The 12,488-nt window shown below is 40.8% G+C and overlaps 1 protein-coding gene across 1 annotated transcript; it reads right to left on the bottom strand.

The window, feature by feature from the left end:
- Positions 1-1,352: 1,352 nt before the first annotated feature.
- Positions 1,353-9,639, bottom strand: LOC120490171 (pregnancy zone protein-like). The gene is made up of 34 exons (XM_039687593.2): positions 9,454-9,639; positions 8,572-8,755; positions 8,352-8,508; positions 8,187-8,239; positions 8,054-8,074; positions 7,781-7,946; positions 7,616-7,700; positions 7,418-7,532; positions 7,218-7,338; positions 7,027-7,136; positions 6,772-6,942; positions 6,469-6,693; positions 6,182-6,394; positions 5,945-6,094; positions 5,471-5,620; positions 5,311-5,386; positions 4,946-5,123; positions 4,629-4,854; positions 4,423-4,546; positions 4,232-4,353; positions 4,102-4,153; positions 3,923-4,006; positions 3,660-3,836; positions 3,453-3,528; positions 3,213-3,369; positions 3,055-3,129; positions 2,817-2,979; positions 2,562-2,746; positions 2,278-2,496; positions 2,072-2,193; positions 1,886-1,967; positions 1,717-1,800; positions 1,525-1,630; positions 1,353-1,449 (listed from the first exon to the last, which is right to left on the bottom strand). Exons 1-34 carry the CDS (start codon positions 9,531-9,533, stop codon positions 1,409-1,411), a joined length of 4,350 nt encoding a protein of 1,449 aa, XP_039543527.2. The 5' UTR covers positions 9,534-9,639; the 3' UTR covers positions 1,353-1,408.
- Between the last annotated feature and the right edge of the window lie 2,849 nt (positions 9,640-12,488).

The following is a 12,488-nucleotide window of genomic DNA, read 5'->3' as shown; positions in this document are numbered from 1 at the left end:
GTGTTTTGTACATTTGTAAATAGCTGCACACGTTTGAGAATCACTTATTGTGCATTTAAAAAATCCCCTTGTGCATAAAACACAGAATGGCAGAACAGATAGCAACACTAGAGATCGAACACAAGGAATTTCCTGTAGGTTTAAAATTCTAAATAAGGCACGTCTAATGTCCAACAACAAATATGTTAGCAAATATATTTTATGTACTTTATTTTGTCTATCAATTAAAAAACATTTAACACAATTATACAAATGGACAGTTCCTATTTCCCCCAATTCCCTATTTTTCCTTTTACTTTTTCCTTTACCCACCAACACATCATTAGAACCAATAAGCACATACACTTTTACATATGAAAGAGGGGGAAAAAAGACAAAAAAATCTAAATAATTATTAATAAAAATTAAACATTCACATATTTATATCAATCTCTTATAATGACAGATAATTCCTTGTTATTCACAAAATATTATAGATAACATTAAGTTAACAAGTAGAAAATGAGTCAACATTTGATATCAAACCTATTGTCTTTTTCGCAAAACATTCGTTTGCAGCTGAACTCCATACAAACATCAGCATAAACGACATTTCCGAGGAACTTTTGCCTATGGTTTTCACAAAAATACCACCCTTAAAACACTAACTAATACTTATTACTAAAGACAAGTAGTCAGTAATGAAATAAGAACAAAAAAAGTACAAATTAACAATAACACAAATAAGTACAACTCTACAAAAATCCAGGTGGGCCTACAGAAATGTAAATCAAAAGTAAAATAACACTAGATGGTTTTATTTTTATAAATAAATGATAGATTAATACAGATGAAAGTTACAAAAGTTATTGGAATTGTTGCATGGTAGTGTTGTGGAAATTCTTAATGTGTACAATCTACTTAATCTGTCTTCTTCCCCACAGATGATTAACATAACTTGCAGTTGTTAAATAATAACTACAGTAGCTCAAGATAATTTCCTGAATACTTACACACTTCAACACTTCTGATTTTTTGAGGCAGAGCAGATTTGTTTTTTACCCAATGTTACTTGTTGAGACATGCCTTCACAGGCACTCGTAACACCAGGTACACACACTGTTTTCTGTTTGCACTACGATTAATAAAATTGGTCAACGAAACCTCATCGACTAAGTGTTAGTCGACTATTAGGGGCAACCCTAATTATAGCTGTACATCATTCTTACGAAAAAACCCAAGACGGTTTTTCGTCATGTTTGTTGCACTACACTTCAGTCATATTGTAGGTCACAGGACAAATAAATCATGAACACCAACTTCCTGCTTCAAACAAAGGTCACAGATTGGCAACAAAAGGAGGCAAAGAGAACTGATTGTATAAAAGCAGTTTTATTTAAGTCACATGTCCTACAGCCAGTACTGAAAATCATGGACAGGGACACGTATAGGTGGTCTCGAACGAATCACCTGAGAGAGGAATAGGATAGTCAAGTTAAGTTGGGAATTCAGCCATATTAAAGCATGATTAGGATGAAAGCTTACTTGGCTCATAGTAGTCATAAATGTTGATGACTGCTGGTTTGAGATTGTTCACTTTAAGAACCTGTTTCAGCTGCAAAGTGTAACTCATGGGGACGCCTTTGGGAACCTGCGAGACCGAAAGGATGAACAGCAGCACATACTGTATACAGAACATCAGATGGCATTAATTAATATGCTCAGGGTGAGTCTCACCTCTTTCAGATACACCAAGACATGATCATCTTCAGATTCAACCCGCTCCACTAGCGGAGCAAACGATTGGGGTGAAGAACCGAGCTGAGGGGAAAAGACCATTTACACAGAATCACAACTGAAAGCGCACTAAATATCTTGAGACTTTCTAAATCTTAAACATACGAACCAGTGAGGTATCTGCCTTGAAGCCTGACAGGAGCTTAATGTCCACGATAACCATGTTTGTGTTTGCTTTTACACCATTGTACCTGAATGAGGTGATGGGGGAATACAGAGGTTTAGTCAACAATATCAAGAAACAGGATCTCATAAAAATGAGCTGGTTTCAGGCCACAAAGTGAAAGGTTCTTACTTCACCGTGAAGTCCAACATGAGATTGACTTCAAGCTGTTGGCAGTCTCCAGTCACCTTTGCGGCAACACTAAGTTTTTTGGAGTCTTTAGCAGGTGTCGGGATGTTGTAGAAACACGCAACCTACCATGAGTGCAGAGCAAACAAAAGGACAGTAGGATAAGGATGTGTACAAAAGAAACCGAAAGAGGGGGTGAAAATACAGACCTGCACAGACACACAAGAGGATCCTGATACTTTAACGCTATATTTGCCGGGAACGTTCTTCAGCCGCTTCTCCTGATACAGCAGCCTGTTGTCCCGATTCACTTTGAAGCTGTGCGAGTCTTCTCCCACAGAGGACTGTACGGTAACAGAGCTGGAGCCGTCCAAGCTGAACACTTGAGCAGCGTACACAGACAGGGCATGAAGAGCCACCACTGTGTCCTAAAAAAAAGCACCAGATTAAAAATCCTCAAATGATTGTACTCATGTCTGGTAGTCATAGGCACCTGGGTGGATGAGAAGCCTCCATAGGAATTCTGCTGGGTCACGAGCCAGTTGACAATGCGGTTAGCATAGCCCAGATCAGCCGTTGTGAGAGGCTGAACAGCGAGAACTGCTAGCAGCACATAAGAGCTGATCTCCACCGCCAGAGTATCACCAGATGTCGTCTGAGACCAATGGAGCTTAGTACCTTAAGATTAGATGGAGGGGAAAGTTGATGCAAAAGAACCTGATGAGCCATCAAGAGACTGGTATCTCACCATTAGAAATTGCATTGTTTTCCAAGCTAGCTAAAAGCTGTGATCGAGTGGTGGTCTCTCCAGCAAGACTGAAGGTGTAGGCCAGAAGAGCCGTGGCGTAAGTGTTTCCCAGGTTCCCAATGACAGGCCTCAAGCATGACAGACCGTTGGTAATTACGGGATCCTGAAAGCAAAGGTCAGAAAACAGCTAGAAAAAGGTCATCTGCAGGGAGCTCAAACAAATACTGGAGAAGTTTACCGTGGTGGGGACACCTAGTTCAAGCAGCGATGCAACAACGTAGGCGGTCATGGTCACCTCATCACCAACTCCACCCTAAAACACCCCATAGACTGATTTAGAAGAACCATCACACCAAGTCATTGGTTGGAGCATAGTTTAAGAACCATGTAATGCACCTTCATGTCAACGTGATGCAGAGTTCCCTGCTGAATGAAACAACCGTCTGAACCCTGTTTGCTGATCAACCAATCCTTTGCACTCTGCAGGACATGTGGATCAATGAAGATAAACTGCCTCGCTAGACCAAAAGTCCTCATGACAAAGGCAGTCAACCTGGCCATGGAGAATAAGTCAAACTGAACTTAGAACAAAATAGGTGCCACAAATTAAACACAAAAGAACTGAGTGAAACTCACCATGTATTTGATTCATCATTACCAAAGGTGCTGTATGAACCATCGTTGTGTCTGTAGTTCAGTTGTCTTTGGTATCCTGATAAGTCCAAATGCAACATGTAAATTGGTCAGGAGTTAAACAGTCTGGCACTCCAATTGAAAGAGCAGGACTAAACGTCCATGGAATTAAATCCCCTACATATGTACAGTGGATTTGGTCATTCATACCGCTCTGAAGGAAGCCCGTGGCAGTCTCTCGAATGGCTGCGGTGAGCTGATCCGTGACTTCCAGATACAACAGGATGTAAATATTGGGAGCAAGAACAATCATGTTCTGTTCTCCACAGCCATACGGCATCTGTAATAACCGATCCAGATTCTTCAGTGCACGACCCATTATGTCCCCTACAAGAGGTCAAGCATAAAACCACATCACAAACAGTGATTAACCAAGTTTCACATGTAAATTGCTACTCAATGAAACGCTTTACCAAGGACTGAAACTGAACATCTGGCTGACCCTTGAACCACATTTTTTGGAAACGTCAGAGACACGTCTTCAGAAAGAACTTTTCCTGCAGACAGAACAGAATGGTTCAGCATTAAATGATAGGCTAATGTTTGACTGTACAGGGAGAATGTGTTTGGGTATCATTGAGTGCAAACAAACCCTTTGGACACAGTAGCCAACTCTGGGTGTTTGTCCGTTCAACTCCTTCAGGCTATAAAACGCAAGAACACCACATCAGTAAAGCAGCTTGAGATTTATGATCAAACCCCAGAAGGCTGTTAACACTTACTAGGACAAGTAGACTTCGAGTGACTATGTCAATGCGTCCTCTCGTCGGCACGGTCACGACCTCAGTGCCACATCGGGTCCGGGATGGTTCAGCTGAAGCACTGACAGTCACATTGACGGCTCCTGCAGTGACATACAGGAAATGAGCAACATCTTATATACACACCAATTTAGAGATGATCCAAAACTGACCAAGAACTGAAGCTGATAGAACCCATTTGAACGTCTTTCTCCCATTAGCACAAAGACAAGATGAATATGGTTCAGTAGATGGTTTAAGGGAGAAGGCTGTGGATGAATCTGGCGTTACTTTGACCTGTCAATGAAACAGAGCACATGGAGCAAAAATACATAACCTTCTCTATACAGAGCCATGATATAAATAAACCATGACAGACCATGATGCACTTGGACAGATAGCTGAAGACCGTGGCCTTCAGATCAAAAGACTCTCCACGGACGATGGAGTACGGCAGGGAGAGCTCCAGGAAGAAGGGCTGGAAGACCGTCAGCAGAGCAGGAGGGGCCAGACCAAAACCTTTAGAGGACAGGCAGAACGCCTCGGTCTCCCATGTGGTGATGGTGTCAGGAACAGTGAGGGGAACTTGTGTGGATCCAGTGTCTCTGAAGGACCACACAAGAGAGAAATAAGGGGAACACGATAAGTAAAATATGTCGGCAGGTAGCTTCAGAAGGAACAAGATGCTTCACTAACCCCACTTGAGCAAGCTGCCAGAGCCATGTTTCTGGAAAATAAGTCCTGACAGTCACTACAGAAGCAGAAACTGCTGGAGGGGGAACTTCGTCTTCTGGAGAAGCCATTTCAGGAGGAGCCATTCCCATAGGTCTTGCTTCCGCAGCCATGGGCATAGGACCACCACGGAACTTCATCACTGGAGAGACAAGCAACTTTACAAACACTTACCCTGCACTTTCTTAGTCTCTGCAGAATAACTAGGGTCCATATGCTTCACTTATAAAAAGATTAAAAACAAAAATTTGCTGATCCACAAAGAACATGGAATAACCCATCATAACTCAAGGCAAGTCATGCAGAATTCCCCATCCACATAGACCTACCTTCTGGGACTCTGGGAAACAACGGGCACGGAGGGGCTCGAACAGGGAGATTTGTTGCGATCTTCATTCCCATACTCTGTCATAGCAACAACCCAAAACAGATTTAAAGTCTTTGACTCCATATTATTCGGTGACTACGTGGTCATGAATGATTTGCTACCTTGAAGGTTGTGTAGGCTTGATTTGTAGGAGCAATGGAGGGAGGATTTATTGGAATTGCTGGACGGGGTCGAAAGCCTAGACACTCTGGTTCATCCTGGACATTTTTTGGGTAACCTGCTAGTGATCGCACCGGGAGCAAGTCAAACACCTATGACCAAAACAGTGTTGTCACGTTTCTGGAAAATGGTTTAAATGCATTAATGTTTGGCATGTTATGGTCAGTTTATATAGGTGAAAAATGAATTCCAGTAATTCCAATTAAAAGATGAAAAAAAATGTATATATATTTTGAGGTCCAACATCTTTGCACTTAAAATTAGTTTAATTGATTTGATGTATACACACTTTTCTGAGATTTTGAATTTGGGGTTCATAAGCTGGTAATAATTCTAACTTTTGCACAAGATTCTTATTTCGAGTTTTATACTGAATGCAGACCAACAAGAATTTAAAATAAATTGCACATGGATACCATTTTAGCACTCAGGCGTCTTCCTGGCTCCATAATCCGGATGCTCTGATCTACAGCACTGATGCCACACAGAGATCCTGCATCAGCAGAGACCGTCAGAACATTTTCTTCAGCTGGAACTGCCGTAGCAGGAGAGAACTGTAGAGACACCTGGAACAAGAACAAACACCCTGTAGGACACGTCATTATTCCCCACTTTAAGTCAAAATATGGTTTTATACCCGTATAAAATTATACCTGGTTTTGGAGACATGTTTCGGTGTCAAACAACGCACTACCAACCACTACATTCTCACTGGGCAGAACGCAGAAGACCAGAATCTGCACTACTGGAGCCATATCGCCATTGACGGATAGCTGGAACGATACTGAGCCGCTAGTTACCGAATCACAAGCCTTTGCTTTGACCGTCTCAAATCCATGGAGGACGATCAATCCTCTGGACAAAACCTGACAACACAAACGGGTGCTTAAAACTGGCAACAAGGTTCATTTAAAATAGACAAAACCTCTGGTTATCTCACCATATAGACGATGTCAGTGCTGTAGTCACCAGCCTCTCCAACAAATAAATACTTCACGGTCACTGGAAACGTAGCTCCACATTTAAGCGGCTGCTCGAGCTTCACTATAGTCAGTTCACTAGATGGGTTACTGGAGGAATCAGGATGGAGAAGCTGAACAACCCTTGTATCTGAAGTGAAGTATGGCAATTTGTAACTATTAACAACCCCTGGAGTCACACTCGCCTGGGGAACAAATGGAACGGGTTTAATGCAAAAGAGATTGGGAGAAATCTACATTTCACAAGAAAGAACAAATCGTACCACCAGATTGAGAGCAGCTTTAGGAAGTTTAGCAGTGTTGAGAGAGAACTTAGCCAGACCATCCTGGTTTGTGGTCAGATTCTGAAGCAGTTTGTTGGGCCAGCTGTTACCATGTAGGAGATGGACCACTTTGTTTGCAATTGGAGTACCATCAAAACGAGACACAGAAATCTGTTGGGAATGACCAAGGTTAGGAAAGGGAACAAATGTGAAGGCTGACAGGGGGGAAAAAAAAGAAAACAAAGAAAACCTTGCCTTTCCATTAATCGTTGATCCAGGATCAAAATGATCTGGGAGGTCCACAAACGTGACTTTTCCGACTTCAAATGTAATGGATACTGTTGCAGATTTTGACATCATTACATCTGGGGAAACAAACAAACCAAATTAACAAGTCAACTTCCTCCATACATGTGCTGTTTGGTTTAGAACAGCCAATAGCTCACCTGTTCCCTCCTCAGTGACGTTCACATTTACAAGAAGAGCATCTTTCATTTTATTTTCATATTTGGTGTTGAAAAACATTGAAGTATCGACGGTAAGGGAGGCACAGCCAGTGGCATTCATCTGGTAGAAGAACAGAGTCACATTTAAGTCAAGTACAAGCAGAAGAAAAACCATCCACTGTAAGGCAGGAGTCACACACCTCTGCGGTTTGATTCAGACACCAACGGGTCAACTCAGGAGCCATGATGTATGAAAACGGCTCACGGCATACTTCCACCAAGGCTTCACCAGGTACAGGTTGGCCATATGTGTATCTGGGAAAAAGGTCACAAGGAACAAGATAAGCGAGACAACAAGACATGTGGGAGCAAGAAAAAAAAAGGTAAAGGTCACTCACTTGGCACAAGCCTCAACTTTCAGTCCCACATCTCCAACGCTGTACATCTGTGGTGTGTTTACGGTCACATCAAACTTGGGTAAAACTAAATCAGGAACATAATGTTTTAAGATTAAGACCTTAGATCTGGTGTTGTAATGTTTCACATTATATACAAAGACTTACCGTATTTTTTCACCTCAAAAACCTGGGATATCATTTGCTCGCCAATAAAAGCCTTTAGATTGTACATCCCTAACTGAGCCTCTGGGTTTAACTCATGAGAAAGCTGCAATATCCAACCCGTTGAGGATATGTTTGTCCACTGACCAATCCGGTTTTTCTGATTGTCCTATTTAAAAAAGAATTAACAGCTCAAAGGAAAAACTACAAACAAAGCAAGAATACAATAAGCTGTGTTGGCTCCATTCAAAAACTTGCACCGGAGCAAGTTCTCACCTCCACCACCACCAGATTGTACTGCAAGACACAAAGCATAAACATCAATGCAGCCAAGTCTTTGAAGAAAAGAGAAAAACTGTGCACAAATAACCTGCAATAAACTTGCATTTTGTTCATATTCAGCTCTTACCATCTGATCGAGAGGCAAAAATTTGGCATCCATGGTGACAACTCTGAAATTCACTGCAAAAACAGCAATAAACACACAAGTGCATTATGCAATTAAAGATTAGAACTTGTAGCAAAATGAACTTTCCTCCACCTCTCATTCAACCAAGGGACATTCACAGCTCACCCGTTTGTCCTGGATTGTAGATGGGTTTGTCTGTTTGGATGAAGGTCAAAGGCAAGTAACGTCTAAACATGACCTTCCTCTCCTCAGTCGCTCTAAAGACCTTCCCTTGAACTTCTACCTTCAGCATCTGAACAGACTCTTTATCCACTTGAGGAGCCTGTAGGAAAACTTGGTTAAACCAGACAAAATAATAAGAGATACCTTGCATCTAATGACAGACCTGGAAACAAAAGCAGCTGTGAAATGGCTTTGAAGAAACTTGCTGCACAAGTTGAGTCATCCCATGTTCATCATCAAGCAGGGAAACAGTCATTGTGAGACTCTCTTGGGGTTTAAGAAGACTTGCACACAATTTGGCATCAGATCCAGATTCAATCACTGCAGGGAACGTCACCATGAATAACCTGTGGAAACATCATGAAGTTTAGGTTCAGAGACTAAAGGAAATCAGGTCAGAACATTTACATGTTGATTGAACATTCACAGACAGTTGCTGCCACAGGGGTCTCGAGACCGAATTCGGCTTTCTCGGACTTGTTCCTTCAAAGACTCGGTCTCAGCATTGGTGGTTTCGTCCCCATCACTAACGGCTGCTCTAAACAACTCCCAATCTAGCTTAGTCTGTAGGCCTAACTGTTGATTATTAACTGGGGCGATATTAATTCATCAATATCAAAACTGATATGTCGGGACAAAATCTCGACTCAGACTTGCTTCCTCAAAGACTTGGTCTCGACTTGGACTCAGCATAAACAGTCTCGTCCCCATCACTAGCAGCACCAACACAAACTTAAATTGCCAAAGGTTTAATAATCCAGCTTCTTAAATTACAGATTTCATTTAAAGATAAGATGTGCTTGAATCGAGTTAACAATTTGGTACTCGAACATAAAACCTAGAGCTGCATGAGAGTAATCATTAAGAGGTTGAAGTATGTGGGATTGAGTGTCAAAGAAAAAAAGATAAACAAAACTAAAGTACAACATGATTAATTAACCTTTAACATATGGTTAAAACTCTGGTGCATCATTTTGCTATATTTAAAACTGCAAAAGCATAAACACTAGGCCACTTCTGTTCACGTCAAAGCCCATGGACTTACGGCCTTTTCTGTCCATCAACAGCAAAGAGGAAAAGGGCTAAAATGAGCCCTCTCCAAACACAAATCTCCCTCACAGCCATGAAGAGCAATCATCCAAGACTAGACAGAAAGCAAGAGTCTCTTTCACAAACCCTGCACCACTTCTGTTAAGATCCACACTTGCTCTACAGCTTAACTCTAAATCAGCTGCACTGATGCCAGTGTTATTTAAACGATCTTAATAATTCAGAACAGGTTGATTCATCACTCACAGGCAATCAAGACGTCTTTAGGGCGGAGCCCCACTAATTAATCACAGGGTTGCCAACTCTGAAACACTTCTTGTGCATTTAAAAAAATCCCCTTGTGCAAAACACAGAATGGCAGAACAGATCCCTATATCAATCTCTTATAATGACACATTATTCCTAAAAAGTAATTCACGTAATATTATAGATAATCTTAAGTTAACAAGTAGAAATTGAGTCCAACGTTTAGATATCAAAAAAAAATTTTTTTGCAAAACATTCGTCTGCATCTGAACACCATATACAAATATCAGCAGCTAAAATAAACTAAAATTAAAAAAAAAACATCAGCAGGATTATAAAAAAAAATCCAAGATGGCGGCATGTATGGTCTGATGTGTGTTTGTCTCCTTTATACTCATTTATACTCATTTTCTTTGCTTTTATACTCATATATGGAGTAAAACATTTTAGCAGATTCTATGATTGAGCTCTTTGTTTTTTTAGATGAAATAGTTTTTATTGGATTATGGACTACTTTGCTGCAGAAAAGCTTCCATCTCCAGGCTCTACTTGGATACTGAGGCCCTGGTAGCCTCTCTAGGCCTTAGCGGCCCAGCTAGGCTAGGCCCTAGCAGCCTAGCAGCCCAGCTACCGTCCTCCTTCTCTAGCCCAGCTCTAACCCTGCTACCATCTCTAGGCTTCAGGTCCTAGCAGCCCAGATATTGTCTCTAGGCACTGCTTGGATCCTGTGGCCCTGCTAGCCCTTCCAGGCTTCCCTTGGATCTGAGGTTCTGCTCGCTTCTCTAGGCCCTAGCAGCCCAGCTAACATCTCCAGGCTCTGCGTGGATCCTGAGGCCCTGTCAGCTCCTTCGGGTTTTGCTAACATCTTCTGCTAACATGGCTCTTCTTTTAATGCTAAGTGGAAAAGCTAAGATCAAGTGATTTATACTGGGTGAGTACATCTTACAACATTTGTGGCTCTTTGGACATAGCCTATGGATTCAACTGCTCAGCCTTTTTGCATTCCCCTCAAATGCCAAAAGAGTTGGCAGAGGACTTAAATTTATCCTGGTCTCTACCCAGAGATATTCTTCAGCTTCAAAATCTTTTGATTTTAAATGACTATTTTGCATTTGATGACAGACATTACTGGGACTCTCATTTTAAAAACTCATATACTGATGGTAAACAGAGACGGTTAATATTTTTATTGCTGCTTTTATCTAGCAATGTGCAGCCAAATCCAGGCCCTGAGTTGCAGTGTATTCCATTGCCATCTGATGTGAAATCCATGTCTGGTTTGACTGTAATTCACCTTAATGTTCGCAGTTTGTTACCCAAAAAGGGATGCTTAGAATTTGGGTGAATTTAACAGTTGCTGATATTGTTGTGCGATCTGAAACCTGGCTGACAAAATCAATCACTGATATGGACATTGGAATGGGTGATTATAACGTGTTTCGTGCTGACAGATTAAGGAAGGATGGGGTTGCTATGTATGTGAAATCTAAATTTAACGTGAAGCTAGTCCATTCAGAATCAATCGGTAAGCAGCTAAAATTTTTGGCAGTGAAGGTGGAGTTGGCCAAGGGCCTTTATGTTACTGTTGTTGGGTGTTATAGGCCTCCTTCTGTCTTGAGTATTGCAGACTCTTATTCAACTCCTCTCCAGATTGGACTACTCTGAAATTATTTTAGCTGGTGATCTAAACTGGGACTGGCTGAAACCTTGTTCAGATGAATTTAAGTCATTTTGTGACAAAAAAGTACAAATTAACAATAGCACAAATAAATACAACTCGACAAAAATCCAGGTGGGCCTACAGAAATGTAAATCAAAATTAAAATAACACTGCATGGTTTTCTTTTTATAAATAAAAGATAGATGAATCCAAATACAAATGAAAGTTAAAAAAGTTATTGGAATTGTTGCATGGTAGTGATGTGGACATTCTTAATATGTCTGATCTAATCTGTCTTCTTCATCACGGACGATTTACATAACTTGTAGTTGTTAAAATAATAACTTTCCTGAATACTTACAATACTTCCATGAAGTAAGGTGACAGCGTCCCGTCAAGAAGCTTCTATCTACCCCAATCACACATAGATGTTTTATTGATGTCTTTTGAGTGTAGAATCTGTGTCTCAGCTGTGCAGCATATACCAACCTGACACGACCAAAGTTGCTCTTTGTAGAAATGACGTTTTCTTCACGGCCGGGCCACAACAACCAAGTGGGTCTCCAGAATAGAAAGTTACATGTACATTTATATCATACAGTTGCGTATAAATCATTGTCACTCAAGTCTTCTTCACTGCGTTTTGTTCTGGTGATAGGTTTGTAATGTTGTTAGTTCTACTGTGTAGCACTTTTTGGTTGACCTGAGCATCCTTGTTCTGTATTTCTCTGTATTTAATGGTGAAAATACCCATTACAAAAAATATTTCTATCACAGTAACAATAACAGAAGAAAGGATTTTTGCTTTGTGTGTCTCTGCAGGGCACAAATGCAATTTCCAGTCTAATCTTTTTAAATAAACACATGATGCCATTTAGCTTTTAGAAAATCTGTACTGAGAAGGACTGTTCTTTAAAAAATGTGGAAAGTAAAACTGTTTTAATCAATGCAACAATCCAGGGTAAAAATAGCGATTTGTTTGAAAATCTGACATTTAATAAATATCATAAAGGTTCTGTATAGAAAGGGTTTTTAGCATAATGGAACACTTTTACTTTTACTTTCTGTTATGTCATGTGACTTCGAGGAATTGTTGTACTTGTGTCTAAAGGCCTGCAGAGAGC

This window comes from Pimephales promelas, chromosome 3 (genome assembly GCF_988280905.1).
Source record: "Pimephales promelas chromosome 3, fPimPro1.hap1.1, whole genome shotgun sequence".
NCBI classification, from domain to species: Eukaryota; Metazoa; Chordata; class Actinopteri; order Cypriniformes; family Leuciscidae; genus Pimephales; species Pimephales promelas.
This window is presented reverse-complemented; position numbering and strand designations above follow the sequence as displayed.